This window comes from Lipophrys pholis (assembly GCF_963383615.2).
Source record: "Lipophrys pholis genome assembly, chromosome: 16".
Taxonomy (NCBI): domain Eukaryota; kingdom Metazoa; phylum Chordata; class Actinopteri; order Blenniiformes; family Blenniidae; genus Lipophrys; species Lipophrys pholis.
In genome coordinates this window covers 8,968,703-8,994,504 of record NC_137634.1, presented here as the reverse complement: position 1 = coordinate 8,994,504, position 25,802 = coordinate 8,968,703, and the positions used below count along the sequence as shown (strand labels likewise).

At 41.5% G+C, this 25,802-nt stretch overlaps 1 protein-coding gene across 1 annotated transcript; it reads right to left on the bottom strand.

Annotated features, from left to right (window-relative positions):
* Nucleotides 1-204: 204 nt before the first annotated feature.
* brwd3 (bromodomain and WD repeat domain containing 3) lies at nucleotides 205-14,573 on the bottom strand. Its single transcript, XM_080482864.1, has 40 exons — nucleotides 14,392-14,573; nucleotides 14,209-14,267; nucleotides 14,081-14,110; nucleotides 13,827-13,886; nucleotides 11,564-11,714; nucleotides 11,327-11,425; nucleotides 11,066-11,226; nucleotides 10,229-10,450; nucleotides 9,956-10,056; nucleotides 9,779-9,849; nucleotides 9,552-9,652; nucleotides 9,397-9,437; nucleotides 9,202-9,306; nucleotides 8,956-9,103; nucleotides 8,733-8,867; nucleotides 8,522-8,650; nucleotides 8,056-8,281; nucleotides 7,809-7,949; nucleotides 7,525-7,705; nucleotides 7,196-7,289; nucleotides 6,943-7,113; nucleotides 6,718-6,791; nucleotides 6,422-6,638; nucleotides 6,220-6,330; nucleotides 6,029-6,136; nucleotides 5,290-5,414; nucleotides 5,120-5,202; nucleotides 4,917-5,028; nucleotides 4,756-4,817; nucleotides 4,001-4,156; nucleotides 3,794-3,914; nucleotides 3,563-3,688; nucleotides 3,408-3,483; nucleotides 3,272-3,322; nucleotides 3,018-3,161; nucleotides 2,689-2,841; nucleotides 2,424-2,593; nucleotides 2,199-2,287; nucleotides 1,700-1,837; nucleotides 205-1,602 (listed from the first exon to the last, which is right to left on the bottom strand). The coding sequence occupies exons 1-40, from the start codon at nucleotides 14,426-14,428 to the stop codon at nucleotides 743-745; spliced, it is 5,439 nt and encodes a 1,812-aa protein (XP_080338990.1). The 5' UTR covers nucleotides 14,429-14,573; the 3' UTR covers nucleotides 205-742.
* Between the last annotated feature and the right edge of the window lie 11,229 nt (nucleotides 14,574-25,802).

Sequence of the window (25,802 nt, the reverse complement as noted above, 5' to 3'; positions counted from 1 at the left end):
GAAAATAAAGATAGAATACAAAACATCAAGCCAAGGGGGTCTTGATGAAAATGAGTGTGGTACTGGGTTTCTATTTGCTTTTCCTTCAGTGTGGCTCGTCTACGGGCGACACAGAACTGAATAAGGACGACATAAACCCAGAAAAGCTAAGGCTCGCAACCTGAGAAAAGAGCGAGTACCGACAGAGTTGACATCAGATATGTTATGAGAGACTGCGCTTGTTTCCCAGTGGTCATAACCACTGAGCAACAGTCCTTTTTTATTATTATAAATTATTCATTGGTTAGACGAGAGAAAAATAAGCACCATTTTTTTATTTTTTTTTGGCATGTCCACATCCTTCTTTGGTGACCAGGAGCGAGTTAAGTCGTTGGAGGGACGAAGATGAGTAAACATAGTGTTTTAGTACGGGACGTGAAAAGGGGAGACGAGATGCGCCGCGTCGTAAAGGCTCTTCCAGCGAGCAGTAAGGCCGAGGTGAGTTAGTCCAGTGGTCTGTGTTGAACAGTAGCTCTGTCACCCAGGGAAGAAAAACCCTGGCAATGATTTTTTTTTTTTTTTTTTTTTTTTTTGGGGGGAGCACCAGTTATCAGTTCGAGAGTCATAAGCAGTCTCAGATAAAAAGAAAATCTCTCTCTATATATATTATATATACACGTTTACAAAAAAAAAAAATCCCTGAAGTATCATTTGTGTTTAACAGTTTGTATTTTTTTAAATGAGGTCTGAAGGGGGCGATGTGTCAGTGACTCCAGCCCATGAGGTGGCTGACACGAGCCTTCTCGGTCATGCGGCGTACCCGTCCTGAGCGGGACATGCCCAGGTTGAGGGGGTCGTCCTTTGACCCATGGCCATCATCCTCCGAATCGTCCCCGTACAGGACTGTCCTGCGGCCCTGGTTCCGTGTGTTGACCCTGCGAGATTTGAAGCCTCTGGTGCTGTTCACTGCTGCTGCAGGCGCCGCAGCGGCTTTATGCACCCCAGAGCCATCGCCATCGTCATCCTCCTCCTCCTCCTCTTCTTCTTCTTCCTCAGGCTCCTCCTCTTCCTCGGGCTCTTCCTCATCTTCTCCCTCTTCTTGTCTTACATTCACCTGTTGCTGCTGCTGCTGCTCCTCTTCTTCTTCTTCTTCTTCCTCCTCCTCCTCCTCCTCCTCTTCTACTTCTTCTTCCTCCTCCTCCTCCTCCTCCTCCTCCTCGTCATCATCCTCTGGTTTTACTGGCAGCTGCACTCTTGCTTTTTTAGGTCTCTGTGCTGCTGCTGCTTCTTCCTCTTCTTCATCATCATCATCATCATCATCTTCTTTATGTTTCCTTTTCCCTGAGGCCGTCGCTTTACCCTTAGCTGAGAGACGCACTGACAGGCAGGGGGCTTTGCTGTAGTCGTGATCCCCTCCTTCTACATACTTCTCCACTTCTGAATCAGAGCTGTTGTCGCTGTCGGACGACGACGAAGACGACGAGGAACTCGAGGAGGAGGAAGAAGTGGAGGACGAGTCAGACGAGGAGCTGTTGGACCTGCTTGCCTCCTCGTCGTTGTCGTCGTCGGACTGCTGTGCTTCTTGCCTTGAGCCGTTGCTTGGATGGAAGTTTTGCTGGCGCCCTGAAGCAACACAAGGAAACAAAAGTTCATCTTTAAATATCCCGAAGAGAGAAAAACACTGACTCAACTCCAGCTCCTGTGGTACATTCGGGCATACCCGACTTCTTGACAGGAGTTGCTCGGCTGCCGGTCGCCCGGTGAGGCGCCTGCTGTCTGCTCTCCGTACATCTCCCTGAAGACGACGGGGAAGAAGGCTGGGACTCCTCTTCATCTGCTACACTGTTGCTTTGCTGAGCTAAAAACAAAAAGTAGGATGACGAATTAGAACTTAAATCGCATTTAAAAAACAACAACCCACAAAACACCCCAAAACAATTTCAATAAGATTTTATGTGAAAAAGTAAAAATCATGTGTGTATGTAAGAAACTACCGATTACAGCAACATGTTCAGAAATGAAAATGTTTCCATTATGCATTTTGGGCAAAATTCCAATTCCAATTAAACAACTATATTTCAACTAATAACGACTAATATATTTTTATGAGATCCAACTGAATAGTTAATATATGTATATATATATATATATATATATATATATATATATATATATATATATGAGAAAACTTCCAATACTTTTTGGCTGAACAGTCGTACCTTGATATGATCTGTGAGAGCGAGTCTGAGTTGAGATCTGGGATTTTCTTGGTTTTGACACCTTCCCCGACTTGTGCTTCCCTTTAGGACTGCACCAAAAAAAAAAAGAAAAGAAAAGAAAAAATGAAAAAACTTCAGAACAAAGACAGCTCAGTAGTTATTGACCATGTGTTAAAGACTTGAGGTCACGTTAAAATGACAAACAAGACAAACAAGCCTCAGTACCTGGGAGACCGACTGTTAGGGGGGGAGCTTCCTCCGTTGTGCAATCTCCTCCTGTAACTGAGTCTCTGACGAGTTCGCTTTTCATTCTGAATGGCAGACTTGTAGTCTGAGATGATGGAGATGATGCGTTTTTCAAAGTAGGCTGACAAGCTGAGCGTCATGGTATAGATCTGGACATGTGAGAAAAATCACAATGAAAATGCACCGCAGCCATGGCGGTCTTTCCTTGGCAGTGTTCACGAGATTGTTTCCTTTCTTTGTTTACCTGCGACTTCTTGTTAGGCGTGTATGCTTTGGAGTTGCTGAAAATGAGGCGGACGTCCTTGGCAAACTCCACCGGATTCCCGTAGTTTCCTGCGAGCAGCGTCTCGGACACGGTGGTCAGATCCATGGGCGTGTCGATGATGTCTCGATAGTCCTGAGCCCACAAAAAAAAAAAGAAAAAAGAAAAGAAACATTTAATGAGGAATTCAGTGTTTGAGATGCAAACATCTCCGTGTCTTTCTTCACTCCTACATTTGTCATATGCATTTCTAATCCAGTGAAGATATTCTGGTGACAGTGGCCCTATGATTCAAAAGTGTTGGTTTTTACCGGATACTCGAAGCGATCCACAGGCTGTCTGAATGGTTCTGAGTCCGGGGAAGCCCTCATGCGGCGCAGCAGCTCTCGACATTGACTCCGCCACGCTTTTGGATCTAAAACCACACCGCGCTTCTTAGCATTCGAGTTGCTTCCCTGGTAGGGAGAAAAAAAATTATCATTCAGTGAGAAGGTAACTTCTGTTGGCGTTTTTAAAAAGGTCCTAAAACAATTTAAATGACTACTGTGGATTTAGCTCGTCTTACACGATGTCCTGTAGAAGTCCCCGGGGTGTCGGAGTCCACATCCAAGTCAACCTGCAAAACAACACATCAATTTTAAAAATGGATGAAAGTGAAAATAAGCTGCCATGGAAATAAAACAAAACAAAAAAAAACTTACTTCAACTTCTTCTCCACTGCTGACAACATTTTTCTGTTTGTGATACAGATCCAAGATGTCTGCGCAGCTCTGATCCCTGACAGAGAAAGTAAACCATCATTGCTACTTCGGCATTCAATGAGGCGGCAATAATCATGAAGTCAATGGAGTCTTACCCAATATAGTGCAGGAGAACATCAGTAACCACCTTGGCAGATGCTACAATGGGGCTTTGGGGTTCATTGAAAGTGCGGGCATTATGTTCGATGTAACGCACCTCCCACATTAAAGCCGAGATCCGCCTGGAGAAGGAGAGGGAGAACATTGAGAGTACATCGGGACTTTGAATTCAAATCAAAGAAAACTGTAAAATGTGACTCTCTGTGAGGCTATGTACGCTTCATTACCTGTAGAAGCGATTCTCAAGCCGTTTGCGAATGGTGTGGAGATCTGTGGGATAAGCCACCACGGTGCAGTACAGAGGGTAGTCCTGCAAGTTGACTGGTAAGGCAAATGCCTTAGCTACATCTGTGGGCAAACACGAGGAGAATCAGATGTGTTAAGGATGAAAACGATTCCTGTGACAACACATCATCACCATGTTAGTGACCTACCCAACGTAAGAAGTTGATCAATGCCATGTATGACTCTCTCACAGTCTTCATCTCTCGTGTGAGCCCCCCATTCTCCTTCCTGAGGTTTGTAGAGCAGAGCCTTCAGCTCCTCTTCTGCCACCTCCACGCCATCACCAACCTGCTCGGGCAATGCCGCTGAAAGAGTCATAGAATGTCAGAATATTAATACAAGTTGTTCAACTATTCACAACAAAAGATGAAAAAGAAATGTGGGCTATAAATTTGTTTCCTAGGTAGATGGAGGTGATACGTCTCCCAAATGTCTCTCTGAAGCTTTAAATAGCAATAAAGACACTGATATGTTCCCATTCAGAAGACAAAATGCTTCTTCCCCATGTTTTATGATCCTGAGAATATATAATAAATCTTAGTGACAGTGCATCTGATTGATTTCATTGCCGTAAAAAAAGTCAGATTATGCAAAGCATCCTTTAAGATGCCTGAAGCTTTTAGAAATAGCTAAGTTCTTATTTAAAACAGATTTAATGAAATTGTGGAAAGGTGAAATGTTATCCAAAATAACAATCATGATGGGCATGATGTCCAATCTCAACGAACAGAGTACATTTCTATTTAAACAACCCAGATTTTGATTTGAGTTATTCTCTGATTAAACCTTGCTATATCTGAGAATTATGGGCCAGACCTTTATTTCTTTCACACAAAGCCATTTCTGACTATTTATTATAGATAATATAAATATGAGGTGAAATCGTCATGTTGAAACCACTGACCTTCTTCTGGAATGGGCTCCATGTCCCATGGGCTCATTTTCTCCCGCTCACCATTATCCCACCTGAAACAACAATGATTTAAGTTGAATGAAATGCGACTTTGGAGGTAAAAAAAAAAGAAAAGAATCTGACATTTAGTGGAGTACAGAGATATGTCTTACTTTACGGCATAGCACTGAAACAGGCTGTCTGGATACTCCAGCTGCAGAGGCTCCTGATCCTCCACAGACCCAAACCACCAGGCGTCATCAATGATGCTGCGGAACCTCAAGCCTGAAGACAAGATCAAGCGAGAGGGAAGTACAGCCCATATTAATGTGGTTAAGAGCTAAGAAGAAAAAAAAACTGCTGTGAACCAACCTACCTGGCTGCCAGTTGTGCTCTTTAGCCTCGTTGTAAAACTGCTGCAGTACCAAAAAATCTATGACATCTGGCATGTCGTGATACCTTAGGGATGGGAATGAAAAGAGTGATGACATTTACAGAAGAGTACAGTCACTTAGTAAATTGCATTAACTGAATATGAAGGCTCACTTTAAAGAGAAAGACTCGTTGGTCATCTTCCCTGAGACTGGGTCCAAGAAAGCCAGTTTGAGGCAGCAAAGAGTTGGAGGACCCACTTCATACTTCATTCCAACCACTTTCACCGATTCCTGGTCCTGTGAGGAGAGAAGAGAACAAGATAAGCCAGAAAATAGATGAGAAATCACCAGAAACTATGGTTGATTCGAAAAACATCCAGTTCATTTGTTTTATCAGGAAAATACCAATATTGTAGATCGAATTTTACTTTCGCTACAGCTGCAGAAACTGGTTGCTGTCGACTGGTCATGCTCTGAAGGCTCAAATAATGGTCAATGCTAAATACACAGATGGAGCCTTCTGGCCGTCGTCTGTGTTCATTATGTGCATAATTTGGTTTGTTTCCAGAGATCTTACGGATGTGTAGCAAACAGTAATACCACTGATGACCTGTGGGGGCATTATTGTGCGGTATAGCACAAGTGCAACCAGCCAAAGGAACAAATAAAATATTGGAAGACAACAGAAATAACAATCCCTTCGAGGAAAAATAAAACTGTACATAGATACAAGCATAAAAATGTCCCGCACGAAACCAGCACCGTGCACTGCCCTCTGCTGGATGTATTGGTAACAACCACATAAGGGACTATGAAGGCAGTGATACATGTTTGAAATTCACAAATAAATGTACATGTGTAAAGGAAGCATATTTGAGCATGTGCAACCCTATGCAACTCCTGGGCCTCACCCTGAGGTTGAGTCTGTTCCAAGGCTGTTTCTGAGGGTTGACGCTATACGCTTTGGCCCTGCGAACAGCCCGGATGTACGCCTGGTGGCCCTGTTTGAAGTAGATGAGCTGGGCGAGGACAGGAAAGTCAGGATTAAAATGTGTATAATGCAATACGTTTCTCATTAAATTCTTTTAATAGCAGTGCGTACTTCATCTCCCATTTGTGGGACAAAAGGAGAACGGCGAGGGATGGTCTCCACTATCCATGATGGGGGCACCCATTCCTCTGCATCAAGTCCAGCCAGAGAGGACGTGGGTTTCTGCATAGAATTTGTTAAGATATTAAGGTCTAAAAATAAAAAGGTTATGCTTCTATTGTGACTGCTGAAGTTGCAGGACATTCTAACTCACCTGTTTGGTCTCCTTGGGCTTCTTCTTTTTCTTCTCATTTTCCTTCTTCTTTGCCTCCTTGGCCTCTTCACCACCTTCTTCTTCCTCCTCCTCCTCCTCCTCCTCCTCAGAACTGCTGTAACCAGAAGGCTGCACTGGTCGTCTGGTTGATCGCTTCGGTGGCTGGAGGTTTATTCCTGCATCAGCTGTCCAATCAGAATACTCACTGGAAGAGTCACTGGGAGTAAAAGAGCGATGCTGTTAGGTGGGTTATAATAGCGACGCTTTAAAAACACGGCTCAGTCAAAGACATTTACCTGGAGCTGCTTTCACTCTGCCACTGGGTTTCACCATCAGAAGAGGCTTCAGATTGCGCCGCCTGCTCCCGTGCCTATTAACACAGAGAAAGAATGAACCATGGAGTCCAAAATGGTCGTACAGTTTGCCGTTTTTTTTTAATGAATGCATAGTTGATATGACTACTTATGTTGAAAGGATTGTGCTGATGATCTTTGGCTTTCAAGCAGAAAGTTGAGACATACATTTCCATCACTGTCCGAGTCAGCATGGCTGCCCGAGTTACGCCGGTTGCTTCTATTCCGACTCCTGCTTCCTCGAGGGCGGACTTGAGCCGAGCGGGTCTGATAGGCGTGGCGCTGCTGCTTTTTCTTGGTGGGTCGCAAGGAGCGCAGACGTGAAGCCATTGGATCGCTCTAAAAACGTAGAAAAGGCACTTATTAGCATACATAACATGCCTGAAGTGTGAAAACAACCGAGACGTGGAAGGTGGCGTACCTTGGGCGTGCAGGCTGCTGGTTTCTTCCTCCGCTCTGCGTTGTATAAAGAACACTCCATGTCACCTTTGGCTTGTCTGTATTCCTCGAAAACCCTATAAAAACATGATGAAATATCGCTGAAGCATCAAAAATTTACCAATAAAGAGCTTAATTTGTCCCGTGCACAATAGTGTATGTACAGCAGGTTTGAATTGTGGCTGCAACTGTTCCAGTAACTGCGCAATTAAAATACAAACGCACAAACAAATAGTTACATGTATATATTGTTTGAAAATTGAAACCGCTCGATATCCTGGAAATGGAGACAATTCCTGCTGTCCACCTCACCTGAAAGTCCCGTGCGGTACTTCATTAACCACCACTCTGCGGCTCCACGCCAGCAGGTCTCTCTCTGTCGCCACTTGACTACGAAGGGAATTATGCTGCATCTGCCAGACCCCGTCCACCTGCCTGCCTCGGCGAGAGCCAGGGGCAGAGGAGGAATCGACCATCTCTACTCCATCGTCAGCTAAATGTAACAAAGTGGTTTGGTTGTAAAGGGTAGAAGAAAGAAAGAGTATGAAAAGTATGCAAATACTTCTTTGTAAAACTATTTTCGTAGTATCTCGTACCTATATCGCCTTCAGCTGGCTGTTGCTCAATTTGCTGCTCATCCTGCTCGTTCTGCAGTTGTCTGATGAGATTGTCCAGTAGGCTCTCTCCATTTTCTGCGGTCTGCTGGCCAAGCACTTGCTCGACCAACTCTCCATCACCTACCCAGCAAAAAGGCAGATAATGTGTTAAACGCCACCTGTCACATGCCATATGATTAAACCAGAAGCCTTAATAAACTGTATGAGGACTGAGAAACCACTTTACTATTAGCCATGTATCCCAGCTGAGGTACGAGCTGCTCGTCTTTGCAGTTCTCTCTTCCAGGCACCAGGCGCTGGTAGTGAGAAGGATGAGGGTTCCCGTCGACGTCCACCAAGAAGGGCGGGGGCATGAGATGTGGGGCCTGCTGTGTCTGCTCATCCAGGACGTAGTTATTGGAGTCCCGAATAAGAGGGCGGTAGTCCGTGTGGAAGAACATCTGGTCAGGAATCTGAAATGCAATAAGATTGCAGGTGTTGAATATAGTGGCAGAAAAAGTTAATTTTTATTGATTAAAAAATGACAGTTTTTTTCTGACACACACCAACCAAATAAAGTAAAAAAGAATGCTACAGAATCACAATTCCCTTACAATATCCTAATGCATTGACTCTTAAAGTCCTTCTGAAAAACAGAGGTGAAGGGATTATTACTGACAAACACATTTCAAGAAAAATGGATATGCAGTTACCTTCTCATACGGTCTGCTGCAGCCAAAGCCAAAAATGAGCAAATGTCCGTGTGAGTCAGTGCAGGCGAAGTGTTGCCCATCAGCAGAGAACTTGCAGTCAAAAATAGCACCATGGCCTTGGCCCTCAATCTGGAAACAAATATTTAAATATAAACCCAATGGGTGGGGGGGGTCAGTACAGATGGGTGGTACTCATTGCTGAATAAATTACCATGTTGAAGAAATTGCGGATTTTGGCGCCTCTACTCAGGTCCCAGATGTAAATGTTGCCATCGTGACCAGCAGATAACATAATGCGCGAGTCAAACGGGTGAGCCTCCAACACAAACACCTCATCGTCGTGACCCTGAAATAGAAAGCGTGCCGACAGTCAGGATGGTCAGTTGTAGTTTCAGTCTGAACGTGTTAAAAGTAGAAAAGTGTCAGTCACTCACAGACAAAACATGCAGGAGCTGTCCAGACGTACTCCACACTTTGAGCAGGTAGTTGGACACAGCTGTGATGACGGTGGTGTCGACGCGATCCCAGGCTACCATGGTCACCACCAGCTTGGTTTTATCATCCCCAGTGACAACAGTACTTCTAAAAAAAAAATAAATAAAAAATACCCCATCATATATGAAGCACTTAAAAGACAGGAACTTTAACACAATGTGTTGTGAAACAGTCCTGCCTCTTACCCAGGCAACCTTGCAGCCATGTCCAACGTGATGCTCTTCCACTCTTGTTGCTGGTAATGCCAGATCCTGGCTGTGCCGTCTCGACTGCCACTGACAAACCTCAGGCTGAATACAAACACACATTCAACTGTCAAGAGGCTTCAACCCACAGAAAAACTGTTTTGGAGTCTGCACAATGTCGGCAAACACACTCACCTGTCGCTGTTATTGCTGAACTGGACGACAACGACTTTATCCTGAAAATACAAGCAGCAAAGAAGACGAGATGCAGAGGACTCATTCGAATCAAGATAAAACACTAAAAAGGGCAGGATGAAAAATGTACGTAGCTACAGAATCTTGTGTCTTACCGTGTGAGCGGCCATCTCAGAGACCTTCATGGGAGTTTCAGCACCGAGGTAGTAAACCCTGATCATGTGATCTGTGCCACCAGTAGCCATGAACATACCACCTATTGAAAGCAAACGGAATGAAACGGAGGACACAATGTATTTTCTCTTTGGCAACACGAGAAGCACAGAAATAAAACAAATTCAAAATCTGAGTTCACACTGCAGGACATGGGAAGCAGACTCACCACTACTGAAGGACGAGGTGGAGACTTGCACCCCTGGCCTTGACCGCTCAACAAACTTAACTGGCTGATCGCTGAGAAGGAGGACAAAAAAAACAACAATAAAACAACTGAGTTTATTTGTACTGAAAAAGAAAACTGCATATTAAGAAAACACACCTGGGTACGTCTGAAACTTACTTAAATTTCATGCTACGCGAGTTCCACTTCCAGAAACACACCATGCCGTCTGCGCCTGTCGAGGCCAGGTATCGCGTGGTCCCTTTGACTGCAGGACAAAACTAAGAGGGGAGGGTCGGAGCTGGTTAGTCATGAGAACAAACTGGCCACAATTTAAAACAACATGACTGCAGCAAACATTTAGAATGGGCCGAGCGTTTCAATTGGAAACCCAAATGGAGAAACGCCTCACAAACAGAGGTCGCTTGTTGTTTTTGAAGTCAGTAAAATCACCTGTATGGATGTGATGGAGGCAGCATGAGCCTGCAGAACAATGATGGGCGCACAGGTGCGCAGGCACCACACTCTGATGACTTTGTCACAGCTGGCCGAGGCGATGAGAGTATTCTCATGGTTGACGGCCATGTCACAGATCTCTGCTGAGTGGCCACGAAGTGTTGCCAGGAGCCGGCCATCATCTGTGGCCCAGATTTTCACCAGGCAGTCATCAGAACCCTGAAAACCATCAGACAATCGCAAAAAAAGTTGAACTGGGAACTGTCTGAGGGTAAACACCGGCAAATTCCAACTCTCACAAATAAACTGAAAACCAGTGTGCGAGTTCAGGATGAACAGGTAAAAAGCTGCACCATATTTGTTTTTTGTGACAAACTAAATAAAATATAGTTCACAGAAAAATATAACTCAACATCTCAGAAGACACTTTGGGCATAAAGTAGTTTCCTTATCAGGTATAAGTTTCACTAAAAGGTTTGATTGACATGAGTCCATTACATGAAAACTGCCTCGGATGTTTGACATTTACTCGTGATTTGGTTTGGTAGCGCTTAAAATGAAAAGTCTTGTTTTTGATCTAAGAAGTATGTTATAATAAACAAGGACTTCTAAATCTATATATATTAGAAAAAAGTGCTTCTAAATGGTTTTTTCTTTCAGCTGGAAGGAGACAGAAATGGTTACGATAAGCAGGGACTTAACAGGCAGCTTTGTTGCAGGCGCTATATCCGCCTTTACGGTTTAAAAATAGATGCCCACCTCTCAGCTGAACTATATTTACTATATCTCTCAACATAGCACACACAATCACCAGGCTTTGAATTGATCACTGACCGTAAATATTCGACGGCCGGTGCGGTCAAAGGCTACACAGTAGACTGAAGACAGGTGGCCGAGGATACGTTTGTGTATCTTCATGTGTTGGTACGAGGAAGACGGCAGGGCCTGGCCAAAACGAGCCGTACCTGTGGCTTGGCGACCCCCCATGATGGAGACTTGATATGAAAACAAACCAAGAATGATGAGTCGAGGCGCTTTGACACAATACGAGGTATAAAAATACACTTAAACTACTACTAATATTGTTTCACTTACCAACATTGGGAGGATGTCCATTGTTGGCTGGAGGTTCTGGTGGCCGTCCTCGATGGAGTGCAATGACAGCAGAGCCACGACACACTTTGTGGCCACAACCTGAGTTAAACAGACATTTTGTTAAAACAACAACAAAACGGTGGCATTGATCTAGAAGCAAAGTCTATTCGAATTGATGCCAACAAAAAAGAAAAAGAAAAAGAAAATAACAATAGTGGGAAGAAGGAAGAAACTAACTTCTGGTAGTGCGAAGCAAGGACTGCCTCCCAAGTCCCAACAGTGTTTGTACTCCAGGAACACTAGGTGGGATCTCCTTCTCGATAAGGGGGCCGATCCGTTGACAAACACGGAGCAGGTAGTCTGCAGGAATGTGCTGGTTCAGACGCACCTGCACAAGTGACAGATTAAATTTAATCAAAATTTCTATATAAACATTATATGGACAAGAAGTCAGTGGATAGCGCAAACAAAACATAAACTTTTTGATTTCAGAGTTTTGCATTTCCACTGTGATTAAAAGCGACCGACATCAAACTAGATTGCTGAACTGAACATAAGAGGGTGCTTTTGTCACTGTTCCCAAGATAACTTACATTTTCACTATCTGACAATGAATATTAAAAAAGGTGACGATTCTTGTCTGTCATGATGGTCAAACAGCAGTAGTCCCGAAGGCGAGTTTAACGGCTAAGACATGAGTGCAAAGCCTTATTTCTCCATTTTATGACAGTTTTACATACATATTACAAATATTCATGCAGAGTCATGATAGCAATAAAATTGCCACTAAAGGTGTTGAAACCGAAAGGAAAAGTAGTTACTGGCTTGACTATTGACCTGAGTAACCAACTATATGTAAACAGTTTCAATTAGTGGGCAAAAATAGTGCCAGATGTCGCAGACGGCAACTGATTGTTGGTTCAATAATATTCAGCGGACTACCCACCAATATCTGTCCTCTCTGATTGTTAAACTATGCAGTATAAAGCGATCACTGTGGAGGCAAGGTAGTTTGAAAACGTCCTCAAATTTCTATTAATGCCGTTTTTCCAAAACTTTAACCAACTCAATTTAGAACGAGTTGTTCTGAATATCCGAGCATCTACAGAGCATCTGTAAATGGAAGACAGGCTGCTAATCTGCAAACTTTTAGGTGTAGTGACGATATAGAAAGTGACATTTAGGGACATTGTTTATTTGTCGTTAGACCATACACTGTACATTGTACCCCTGTGGTGCAAGACACGCCCAAAAATTTAAGCTATGACTGTTTGACTAAGATAAGAACACTCAATTCCACCACTTAGTACCAGTGGTTGGAATTGAGTGTTCTTATCTTCATGTGAACCAGGTTACAGTCTTTTTCACATTATATTTTCTAACATTTATAATGTATTCACAACCATCTTCAATTATGTTCAACAGACTTTGAAGAAAATGAATTAGGAGTTAACCAAATGCTATTCATAGCGGTGCTAAGGAGCCGCTCAATATTGGTCTATACACATTACGTAGTGATTTGATCAGGCGTTCAGTGGCTGTGACAATAATGCAATGTAACTGAGATGAGCTGACCTAAGAAAATAAGTCCCACTACTATTAGAGACAACCCCTACCTCAGATGTGCAATAATAGTAGTTTAAACCAAACTAAAGTAATCATTCTTTATTATTACATTGGGGTGCTCTGGGGAGCTGATGGAGGTCAAGGATCTTGCTCAGGGACCCACAGTGTTGACCTGTTCGGTGGCAACTCCCAATCCCAGGCCTCTAGCACCACAGCCCCCAACATCATTGAACAAGTACTCTCAAAACAAAATACTCATACACTCTGTTGACAAAACAAGCTATTTGAAATACATCAGACTCCCTGCAAAACTTTGATACAGAAAAAAGGTCATTTCATCAAGCTAAATTTCTTCCAATCACCATAAAACAGTACATTTGTGATATGGTGTGATTGAAGACATAAACTGGGCGTCAAACAGGGAATTAACTATAGAATAAAGGAAAAGCCAGCTTTAGTTTGGTCTCAGACTTAACTGCAGCTAATAACCACCTGAAATGTCGTTTTGTCATGCAGATAGTTGAAAAAAACAAAAACCACAAGAGGAGGCGGGTCAAAAAGCCCAACAGCCAATCAGTGAAAGAGATTATCTTTCTTCCGCCTCAGTAGGGAACCATACTGTGACCTTATTGGCTTCGAAAGATGAAGGACAGCTCTCAGGCCTTATCGTTCGCTCCGCTCGTACGCACGCTCCGCCCACTAGCCCACACAATAGCCAAGCCTGGATATCCTTATTTATCAACAGGCCTGCACTAATATTGCAATTTAAACTATATTAAATTAAATTTCGACACATTTCCACCGCGCTTGTCATGAATGGGCAACGGCATTTAAAACACAGCTCCACGCAAAAACTCACTTATCGGCGGAAAAAAAACAAACAAACACGACTTATGTCATTAAAAAAAACTTAATAATGGCAGTTCACACTCACCCAGTCTTGGAAGGTCCGTTTGTATTTCTCTCCGTCCCAGCTCCATCGCTGCGGGACCAACTAAAGTTATAAAAGAACAAGCTGTTAGGAGACCGAGCGCAGACCTGCTAGTCTGGACTCGACGGGAGAAACGCGCTCCTATTTCCATCCGCCAGATGTAAATAGTGAGAAGTTTCCCTCGGAACGGGGCAGACAGGCGGCAGTAACGGAAACCACACATGAGAATAAAAACAGAAAGGTCGGGCTGAACGTACCTCATACTCCTCCAGCTCCTCCACCAGAATCTAACAACAGAGGCTCAGTTAGCATCGCATGCTATAGCACGGCTATTCAATCGGGCGATTTGCGACAAGTTTATGATTTTTTTATTTTTTTTTGTTACCTGTGCTGCTTTTTTACACGGTCCAGACTGCAGAAATCTGGCGATGAGGTAATACAGCTCTGAGAGGACACAAAACAAGAGAGTTAGCACGGCGCTCACCGATGCTAACGTTAGCAGCAAGACTGGAAATCCCTGCAAATGTATTAAATGTTTGGTCGCGGGGGGGGGAGCCTCCGAACTCACCGGCTTCGGTTTCTGAACACGTTTCTCTCGCCATCATATGGTGGGACGGGCGACATTTAGGAGAAGCTGATGTCTTAGCTCGCTCATTAGCCGCCGGCTGGCTAACAGTAGCTAAGTGTGTGAAGCTAACACAGGCTAGTGGTGAATGGCCTCCTCCTCCTCCGTGGAGTTGTTCTCAGACCACCTGGTGCTCGCTATCAGCGCCCTCCAGCGAAACAACGCGGAACTACAACAGACACGATATTTACATATTCAAACCTACAAGTTTAAAGATTTCACACTGGATTTCGATGTATATAAGTTTAATTTCATGATCACATGTGTGACAATTTACACGAGTGAAATAGAAAAGATTATAACTATAGGGAATAGAACCAAAAACAGTGTTTAAAGAGCATTTAAATATATCTAAGGATGTGATATTAAGCATCAGAGCAAAGTAAATCCAAGTCCATTCTGTAACTATAACTCCGATTTTTCTTTTTTTTTTTAAATTTACAGATATTCAATTTAATGTCTCATAGAACGAAAGCACTATTTCAGTTAAAAAAGATATCCTGGAATCAATTTATAAACCAAAATGCATTCTAAATGTATAATTCATCATTATTATCCACCTTTGACAGATATAACAGCTGAACATAGTCATAGCATTCTCTCTTCAATGGAAATCAAATATTTTTCCGAAAGTTCCTCCGAACTCTGTTGCAGAAATTCTCATGAATGTGTGGCACTTATAGGTTCACTTGTTTTCATTCTCATGTCTAGTTCATCCCAAACCAGCATGATGGGGTTTGAGTCTTGAGACTGTGCTGGTCATTTGAATTGGGCTCCCGTGTTGGGTCAGGATGAACCCCTGACCAACTCGACTCATAGGGTATGTTGCATGGCGCTACGGAATGCGGTGGTGGACGATGTGGTTCAGAGTACCTCTCACTCTCTACAAGTCACCAACCCTAGATCCAGTAAAGTACCTCCAGACCATCACACTGCTTCCCCCATGTTTGATAGTTTATGTCACGCACCGTAGAAACATCCTTTCTCTTACTCGACAACGGGCAAAGGTCCTGTGTGATGAACCAAAGATTTCAGCTCCAAATTTACCCCAAAAACACAAATTTTTTAACACAGAAAAGCCCATCCAACTCCTGCCTGGACTCAAACCGGAGGTATTGTCACTGTGAGGCAACAGTGCTAACCACTAAACAACTGTTCAGCATGTTAAGATGTGAAAAAAGGAACAATTTCAGACATAAATGTGGGAAATATATTAAAAATCAATATTACAAGAAAATATAAATTCTGTATTCTGCTTCACACATTGTCAGCTGGGTTGGGCTGCAGACACCCGGACACATTGATTAAATACGTATCTAAGATGAATGGATAGATGAAAATAAATGGCCATATACTGTACATGAAATATCTTTGATGTTTTACAACTTGTTCACAATATTAATATTCTACACTGTGAACATTATAAAAAGTCAGAAAAAAAAGCTATTTTGCACAAAAAGTCATTCTTGTAGGCTACAAGACGTACATTCCTGTTTGATTAGAGGGCAGTGTTCAGAGGCCGTCACTCAGGGGATAACATCTGGATTTAATTTTGGGAGAGGCCTCCTTGTCCTTAATGGTAACAAAGAAAAGGTGCTGGTTATATTCTACAATGGTAAAAAAAAAAAAAAATCATTTTGATGCTAAGAAGAGGGACCGTAACCACCCTAGCAATAATTCACAAGGATTTCTGATTGTGCCAAAATGGGAGCTGTAACAGGGTTTCTATCTTTTATATTAACTGGATCTTTAACATGTGAATCCAATAAAAAAAAAATGTCTGCAGTACAGTCTGGACTCGTTTGTATTTCTTCAGTTTTCGTTTTGTTAAGACTTGGTGCACTGTCATGTTATTTCTGCATGCTCACAATACACAAACTCTATGTGTATAAACAGTTTTGTGTACAGAGATGTGTTATACTCATTTATTTGAATATCCCATTCTTCATAATAATAGTCCCCAACTTACTCAAAATTGCACATTTAAAGGAAAGTGAAATGAATGAGCCACATTCATGTTCTGAAATAGAAAGAGAAGTGGAAAGCTTGAGAACACGTCTGAGTGTCGGCTATGGTGATGTCAGTAGTCATTTGGAAAACTGAAAATAAATCCTCTTTGACTCTTCTTTTTTTTTTATTTTTAAACCTATCTGTCACTGACATAAAAAAAAAAAAGCCATATAATCAACTTTTCAAACCTTTTCCCGTTGATCAACAAAGGGGGTTATCGCACAGTCATAACATCCATCATGGCCCGGGAAGCAGATTGATTGTCGTTGGTTTTGTGAGTCAAGGCTGCACACAGTCACACTCTCATAGTGAGGTCCATTCTCTCTCTTCAATGCACATAAAAAGGAAATTCTCCGGGCTAGTGTGCACTCTGGTGTGCTCACCGTTTGTGTTTGAGAGATCAGGCAGTAAATGTATGGAAAGGCTGGGTATGTGTGGTCTTACATTACAATTAATATCTGGTTCAAATCTGAATAAAATGACCACAGGAACCAATAATCTAAAGGACCGCATGTGGCTCATATATGCTGTAGCCTATATTTATAATCTGCAATTATTAAGGCATGTATGTATATCCTTCAAAAAAAATTTTTTTTGAAAAATTAGTCCATCTGAGTGTGTTTAGGTTCATTGTTAATCTCTACATGGAAGTGTCTGAATATTATAAAGCAGCCCACAGCATGGAGCGCACTAATTTCTCCTCACATGGCACTTCTTTTTTTTTTTTTTTTTTAACTTGCTTAGCTCGGAAAAGGAGGAAAGTGTTTTTTTTCTTTTGTAAAGGAAAATCATGTGCAACAGCTGGCTAATAGTCTTCTTGCACATTTTGAGGGAAACATTTTTACAAAGTCTTTTGACATTCTTTGGAATGAAACTTCAAATTCGACACGTGAGGGCCTGAAAGCAATTTGATTTAAAATCATAATCCGATATGCTGAAGAATTACTCTCTTTTCTGTTCGTCTTCTTATAAACGCCCGTGTGTTACTGCCTCAGCTCTCAGGCTTAGATTCCCTAGTAAATTTCCACTGTGAAATGCTGGAATGTGTCCGTCTACTCTCAGTATTTTGTCTCTATTCATCCAGTGTTACATCTTTGATGAAGCAGAGTTCCCCTTTGTTCAGTGAGTAACTCTTGATGTATTGATCTTTGGATGTTGCTCTCACCTTTGGTCAGCCTGATTGTGCTCTGCGTTGAAGTGCATCAGAGTCTCATCCACTGGTCCCTTCGTTTCACCATGAGTTGATGCTGACAGAGTCCTTTTTGGCTCAAAATAACAAGCTGACCTTTGACCCTCAGTTAGCCCCGGTTTAACAATGTCACGGAGCAGCTTGCTAGGTGTCGCTCTGCTGAAAACAGCAGTTTTTGTATTTTTTTTTTTTTGTCAAAAGCTGCCAGTTGATTTACTTGAGGAGCTGACTGAGTGACTGTCAACAGATTAGAAGTGCCTTAGTGTTCATTCACAAATGCTTATGAAGCATGTCATATATATTGTATATTACTATTATTATATTATGCATTATATGTATATTTCTCTGGAGATGTAGAAGCAGGACTACAAAACATGTGGCTTTGTCTTTTCAAATGTGCCCAAAAGATTTTTTTTTGGTGCGGCCCCAGTCTTCTGGACTGCACTGTGTGAGCATACTAGACAAGCACTCATCTTTTAAGAACAACCACCCTATTTGAAAGTCCTGACTCAAAATGAGAAGCCCCAAAGCGCCAGCAGTTTACATTCAGAATTACAGCCTCTTTATATAATTACAGCATGAGGGTTGCTGGTTAGTTTGTATATTTTACCTTTCATTAGATATGTGTGGCACGCCAACAATCATCCATTATATGCTCACATCTCCACCATGAACTGGCAAGATGTGGTTTTGCAGTGGAAGAATCAAAGAAACAAAATGAGACATTACTCTTTCAGAAAGAGCCAAGTGAAAACAGTTTATTCAAATTGTTTGTTTGGTTGTTTTTTTTGCGGTGGGGGGGACGGGGGGGGGGGGGGGGTGGCTCTTGTTCTTCTCACAGCTTCTTTAAAGCATATGCAATGAGCTCATTACTTGTAAAGACAACTAACTACACAAACTAAATCCACTTGTACTCTTTAGTAAGCGAAAGTATTGTATCCCCATTTTGATAATTCTGTAATTTGACTGATTTAATCTGATCTTTGTGAATTTTTTTGACAGTGACATGATGCAATTATTGCATGCTTTATATTGGTGCACAAATGAAACAGCACCAGTAATCGATTCGATTCGATTCGATTTGATTCTAATTACCCATTTAATACATTATTAGTTCCAGGTTAAAAACAAAAGTCAATGTAACCATTTGAACATGTTCTCAGATATCCATAATAATTATAATACATGAATATAGCAGGCATATCATCGAAATATGCTTGTAGTAGAAGTGGAGACTCACAATTTGGCCCCATAAAAGTGAGGAAAGCATACCTGTGTTACTCAAAATACACTATGCACCCATTGCCCCCCTCTTGACGTGCACGCTCCTATACCGTTGTAATGCGCGGATCAACCTAAGGGTGGCGCTACAGTGTCCTTTGAGCCGTTTGAATATATCACAGTAAATCAGGATGAGTTTTTAAGTCCCCCAAAGGTCCGATCTCGCCGGTCTCGCACCGTATTCTGAAAATGAGCTGTAAACTATGTAGTGACATTTGAAAGCCTCCCTCAGAGAGCGAAAGTCACACAAATCACATAAAGAATAGCAGCGAGAGAAAATCATAACTTTAGTGAAATAAAACAATCTGCTCATTTCTCTATCAAGATGCAGTTTTTTCCATTATGATTTATCCAGGATGGTCTTTCCCCTACACACACACACACACACACACACACACACACACACACACACACACACACACACACACACACACTCCTAACTTTCAGTATGTAGTGCAGTGGGCGGGACTGTGCGCGTGGACGCGCTCCGACTGCAGACACTCACTCAACCTTCATCCTTCTGTGGACCGACTGCGTCTCAATCTGCGCTCTCCGGCTCGTCAAACTGCCGCGTTACAGCCCGTGGACCGGACCCAGATCTGCCCGCTGTGATATAACAACACCAGGAGTAATCGTTTTGCGTTATTGGGTCGTGCGGTTTTGTCTCCAGAAAACTTTTTTTTCTTTTTTTCTTTTCCTTTGGGAATGTAGAGCACCTGTGGGTTTCCTCTGTCAAATCTCTCTCACACGCTGACAGCCTTACTAAATTCAGGTGAGTTTTTATGGTGACTCTTTTGTTTTTTCTTCTGAAATTCAAAACCTTGTATGAATGATTGACATTCACTTCTAGTTTAATTCAAAAGTTTAATGATTCCTGTTTTCTTTTATCTATGTCGTTGCATCCAGTCAAATAGGCTGATTTTTTAATACCTGGGTGATATTTTATTGAAGCTTGTCATTACTATGTATTAAATCCAAAGCTAGTTAATTATAGAGAGGAACACTGTATAGATAAATAGCCATCTTGTGGCAATAATTGCTGTGACTGTCATAGAGATCAGCTTAGTAGGTCACAGTTTGTTAGGCAATAGTGACACAGAGCTGATATAGTCCATGTCTATACATGTTTTATTCTATCTCATTTTATTTGAATAAGAGACCTGATACAACAACAACATTTTTTAGTTTATTAATCAAGGATTTTGGTAATTGCACTATTTCCGATATTGAAATTATTTTATGTTTTTGGGTCTTTATCTCCGTATTCTCATGTAGAGGCATGAGCTATATCACTTGCTTGCTGCATCAGTGCTGAGGTTGGCCCAGTCGACATGAATAGTGATGAGGATGTGTGCTGACAGCTGAGTGGGAAAGGATGGGCTGTTCCACGACTGACTGAACTGGGGTGTTTGCTGCGCCATATGTTCCCTTTTTTTACGTCATGCTGCTAAAACATTTGGGCCAGCCTCATGACTCAGGCTGCATTCACCCCTTTGCTTAATTTTCAGTCGTGCCACTACATGGGATGAATCATATTTACACTGTGGAGCAGATCAAATGGAATATTCCACTTTGATATAAGATCTACCCCTATGGAAGCAAAGGTTAAGGGTCATTCATGATCCTTTTCTGTACTGCGGTTGCCGACAACTGACAGCGACAGTGAGGAAGGCCATTCCCAATGCCACAGTTCCTCATGCATAACGGATATGAATCAGAGCTGGAAACAAACAGTTTAGGAGTAAGCTTGAAACAACTGTGGCTGTGCTGGACCATCTATATGAAATTATAGCCTCTGTATTGTCTGTAATGTCTTTGACATTGTGTGTTAACCTAGAAAACTCAGAAGCATAGTGTAAAGGGTATCAGGTTAACCGTTTCCAGTGTTGTTTGCTTGATACGTTGACTGCATTGTTGTGGGATCCGCGCAGACAGACGGAAAACCCAGTTTTTCTGTAGAACTCAGTGTAGATTTAGAGGTCTGACATAATCTTAAAACAATCTGCCACAAATGTAGTATTTTCCCACTAGTATGGCTGTTTGTTCCTTTAAATATGTCACAACCATTTCTTGATATTCACTCTCTTCATGTCTCTATTTATAGCTGTCTTCACTGAAATGTAAAGAATATCATTTCACAGTGTCACATTTCACCTTTAAGAGCACACTGAGCTAAATGGCCCCATACAGATGTATTTTTTTTTCTCACACACAGCTGTGATTATTGCTATTCCCCCTTTTTCTTTGCTTCAGCAGTGCTGCGTCTGGATTTTTGCATCTCTTTGCTAAAACTATGCTGCGGTGAAGGTTAGTTAACTGATGACACACAGCCTCGTCTCTGATGTTACCGAGCATGTTGTGGGGAAAGTAGGTTACTGGGCCATGTCCTGCAAGCTTAAACTGAACACTAGTCTGAATATTGCTCGAGCTGCTTAGTGTGACTGGGCATGCATAAATGGTGGAGGCCTGCACAGCAGCAGAAGGGATCAGTTCTACCTTCTGTCTCTTTAAGAAAGCAGAGGGGAGCTCCACATAGAATGAATGTTGAATGTTCAACCCATGTTGATACATCTCAAGCACACATGAAATGGAGTGAAATCTGACAACAGGTTGACCAACCTCACAGGTTGCAATTTACTCAGCCCCACTTTCATTAAACATCATGCGTCTTCGGTGTTTAATTCAACAGCCATTTTACTGGCCGACCAGATAAACAGTGTTTTGTTGCCATGTGCTGCGCAGTCTGTGTGGGAAGTTGAATTTTGTCTATATGTAAAACTTTAAAAGCAACACATTCGTGTCAGGAGGAGTTTTCACGCACTGCACTGAACGTCTCATGTTACCTGTACACAAATACCCGTGTGCTCATTTCCCAATAACTATGGCCACTGTGATTGTTGACGGCAACAATAGTTTCCCCATGGGCATCACAAAACTGGACCTTGTGTCATGAACCATAACTTGATATTGATTTGTAAAAATCCAAGGCCACAATTCACAGAGAGCTGCCTCTGGGAAAGACAATACGGGAGTTTTTTTCATTGCAGAGGTGGTGTCCCATTAATCATCCAAATATACAAGAAAGACCGGAACCAAGTCAAAAGAGGCATAAAGTAATTACTGAGACAAAGACAATTGAAAGTATTTTAATAGGTAAGCAGTAGTTACCAAAACAGAAAAAGCTGACACGAATAGAAAATAGGCCACCTGAATATGTTGAATAAGTATTTCATTTTTCTAGGAATTACAAAAGGAAATGAGACTTTCCGTGCTCTTTTCTTTTTTAAACCCTGGCTGTCTCAGCAGGACAAGGCTGCACTCAAGGAAAGATACTTACATTCTGTAAGAGAAGATACGATTTTTTTAGTGACTTTTTTCCTCTTTGAAAAATTGACAATAAACACTAACGTACTGCAGCTGTTGAGGTAAGTAAGATGAATATTATGGCTTCAGCAAAGAAAAAAACCTCTTTCAGGCACTTGTGAGCAGAGAGGCAATGAGTTCAGAGTCAAGTCTTTATTTGGTGAGGCATGTTAGAGAAAACACCGGCCAATTATGGCAAAAATAATATTTCATCATGCACTTATTTTATGTCTCTCACATTTTTCTATAGAAAGCACTATTTATGACCATAGATTTAACTGTCTCTTGTAACATTGATGGAAAAACCCTGTTAATAATGTAGTTCAACTGGAGTCACTAACCTTTTAATAATGGACTCAGCTGTCTGTGGATCGTTTTGTGTAAAGTTTATTCCCATCATGAAACGTTTACCAGAAAACGTGTTTTTCAAAAGTACAAAATGATCATGGATGTGTCTTAACACTTCTCAATGACCTTTTAAAGTCAATCAAACACACCAAAATGATAACCCCATATTGTATCAAATACTATATTCTGTATTTTACACAAATATAACTTGCCAGATGTTTGACTTTCAGTAGGAAGAGGACCAGGATATGTGTTCTGGCTCATTGTCCAGTTAAAAAAACAAAACATTTCCCCACAACATCGCACCCTCATATTCCTCCTCCTCCTCCTCCTCCTCCTCCTCCTCCTCCTCCTCCTCCTCCATGTGTGTTTATACGAAACGCTCATCCGTTCATCAGAATCCCACGTAAACATTGCAGCTGTGACCAAAAGTCTAATGTTCACACATTGTTTTCTTCAATCTTTGTTTCAGTGCAGTAATTCAACCACGAAGGTTTAATTGAGTCCTTAAGTCTTCTCTGAAAAGTACATGCTGGTATGCGTCTGGTACTGGAACTCTCGGAAACAGTAATGCAGGTTATTTCTGAGACTTTAACAGCAAAAACAGTTCTTGGTGGGGTTTTTTCCCCCCCTCATTTGTGTCCTCGGGGGAGCCGGCTGTGTTATTGCACTATGTGAAGGATACTTTAACTGTATATGAAAAAAACTACTATTCATGTTTCTTCATTAGGATGTTCTGTAGTTCCAGTTCTGAATGTGCCTGAATGAAAACCACTCAGAAGCATTATAGTATATTTAGTTGTGTGCAAAACCGACATCAAGACAAACAGTGGCAAATGAAACATCTTTGAGTATGCTATTGCTTTTAAACAATTCCAGTTAATTTTCTGGCTTTTTACACTATATAAAAATATAAAATAAAAAAAAACCTTAAAAGCTGTTGAACATTTTTTTAATCTGGAAGTTGCACTCTAAAAGTTTGGAGTTGTAATTCAACATGAAAAACATGACAACTAAAAAAGAACCATCCAGATGTGATTATCAAGACCGGTGTTAAATTCTCTTCTAGCATTACAATAGCATGTTCTCTGTGAGACTTCACTTCAATGTGTATAAACAGTAATACCAAAATACTGTTTTAAGAGTGATAAAGTAGAAACAGGACTGATTCACGTGTCGATTTGCTATTAAACTATTATTTTAAATAACTAGTGATAATGATCATTTCATCATCAGAATCTGATACAGTATCACAAGAGGAGTAAAAATGGAATATAATCTTCACAAGATATTCACATGGACACAATTGTATTGCCTTAGATTTCTCACACTGTAGTCCAGGGATTTTGATTCTCACACAAAGATATTTCCAAGAACAATCTCTCCCTGTCCTTTGCGTGCTATATTTGGATTAAGGTCCAAACTCCAGGGTGAGCGTGCAGGCCACCTCGTTTATTGCTACAAGGTTTACTATCCTCCGCTCGAACCAGAAGTCTCCTTCATCATGAGATTATGACGAAGAATTGAACAATTTGAACCAGAAAGTAAAAAAGCTGCTTGAATGAATGACACGAGAACCGATCACGATCACGATCATCTTTAATAGCAGTGATAAATGTTGGTTTATCGTCTTTATTGTTCTGCTTTGTTATTGCTTGTGTACGTGCCTGTGTATTGTTTGCATTGAGAATCCACTTAATTGGTATTTGGTTGCCTATGATATAGACTATTTCTCCTATTTTAAAGGCACAGTACGTAATACTCGAGGGATACCACTGTTGGTCACTTGGTGGCAGTAGTGAGTCACTGTTTCTCAGATTTTCTTCAATTTTATGATGCTTATTCTTTTAAGTTTTTTTGGTTTGTTTTTATTTTACCGAAAGCGCTCAATGCTGTACATTATTATTTCATGTAGGACTGACTCTAAAGATTACATAGGATTTACATCTCTCCGATGCCACATGACATGTATTTCTGTGTTTCATGTTTAACTTTCAGTTTGTGTTCATCGTGCTCTGCTTTACATTCATAACCAAGGCTTTATTAGCTTGGTAAGTCATGTGCTTTTGACAAAGCAAGTAACCTTTCACTCTATAATCTATCAGTGTCATCTTTGCTACAGTATGACTTTCCTTTTATGCATCTGTTCAATTGTGAGCAACTACTAAAAAGATAATGCATCTTTGTCAGACCATTCTAAGCCATGAGGAGAGTAAAAGCCGGACACACTTCTTCTTAATACCAAACAAATACTTTTTTTTTCTCCATTCCATATAGTACTATACCATTGCTTTCCTCAGCCAACGCTGCTGCTTCTTTCGGTCAATGGAACTATGTTGCACATGACTCTTGAGAGTATGACTGGTATTCATGTCACCCTCTTTAACCTTGTAACTATGACAAACAAAATGTTCAGCTCCAGTTATATAACTGCCTGCACAGACGTCATCACCCTTGCTTCTGTCGATGATCTTTTGCTCCAAAGCACAGAGTGATTGTCCTCGGTAGCTTCGGGCTTCAGATCCACTGGGGCTTGATTAAGACATTTTGTGATTCCAAAAGCAGTTATTTATTTATTTTCATGAAAAGGCTGCCTTGTTCTAGTTGTAGGACCTGTCTCAGTGTGAGAATTTGATTCATATATTTTCATTTGTGGCATGAAATGAGTATCATCAATGGAGATAAACATCTGAAGAGTGCATGAGGCGTTGTAAACGACATGGCAGTAATGTATAAGGTTTTCCGTCAGGCATAATTAACTCTGCTAATCTTAGATTTGTTTGATGAGTGGCTCATTATTCAGCATAGTACATATCTAATCCACATAAAGCAGGTAAAACTAGCTCAACCACAATCGTTCAGCCTGCATACACTGATTTTTCTTCTCTTTATCTGTGAATGAAAAGCTGCCTGTTGAATGTATCTGATTCACGGGACACAAGGTACAGCTTTTTATCTTTCTGTGACAACAGAGGTTACTTTGAATTATTGGGTGTGGCTACATTTTGCATTTCAGAAAAAAAAAAATAGCTTCACAACATGTGTGGGCCCAGCCCATGTGTTTGACCTAGATGTGATTCAGCTCTTTGTTTCTGGGTGTTGGCTTTATGTGTATCACGATTTTGTTTTTGTTGAGTCAAATACTCAAATAGACTGTGCCGGG

Bases quoted from the DNA above. Each gene is read 5' to 3' on its own strand.
- brwd3 (XM_080482864.1), bottom strand. From the start codon at position 14,428: ATGATGGCGAGAGAAACGTGTTCAGAAACCGAAGCCG. The intron at 13,887-14,080 runs GTACGTTCAGCC...TTATAACTTTAG, and splicing joins AGGAGCTGGAGGAGTATGAG to TTGGTCCCGCAGCGATGGAG. The intron at 8,651-8,732 runs GTAATTTATTCA...ATTTGTTTCCAG, and splicing joins TCCGCAATTTCTTCAACATG to ATTGAGGGCCAAGGCCATGG.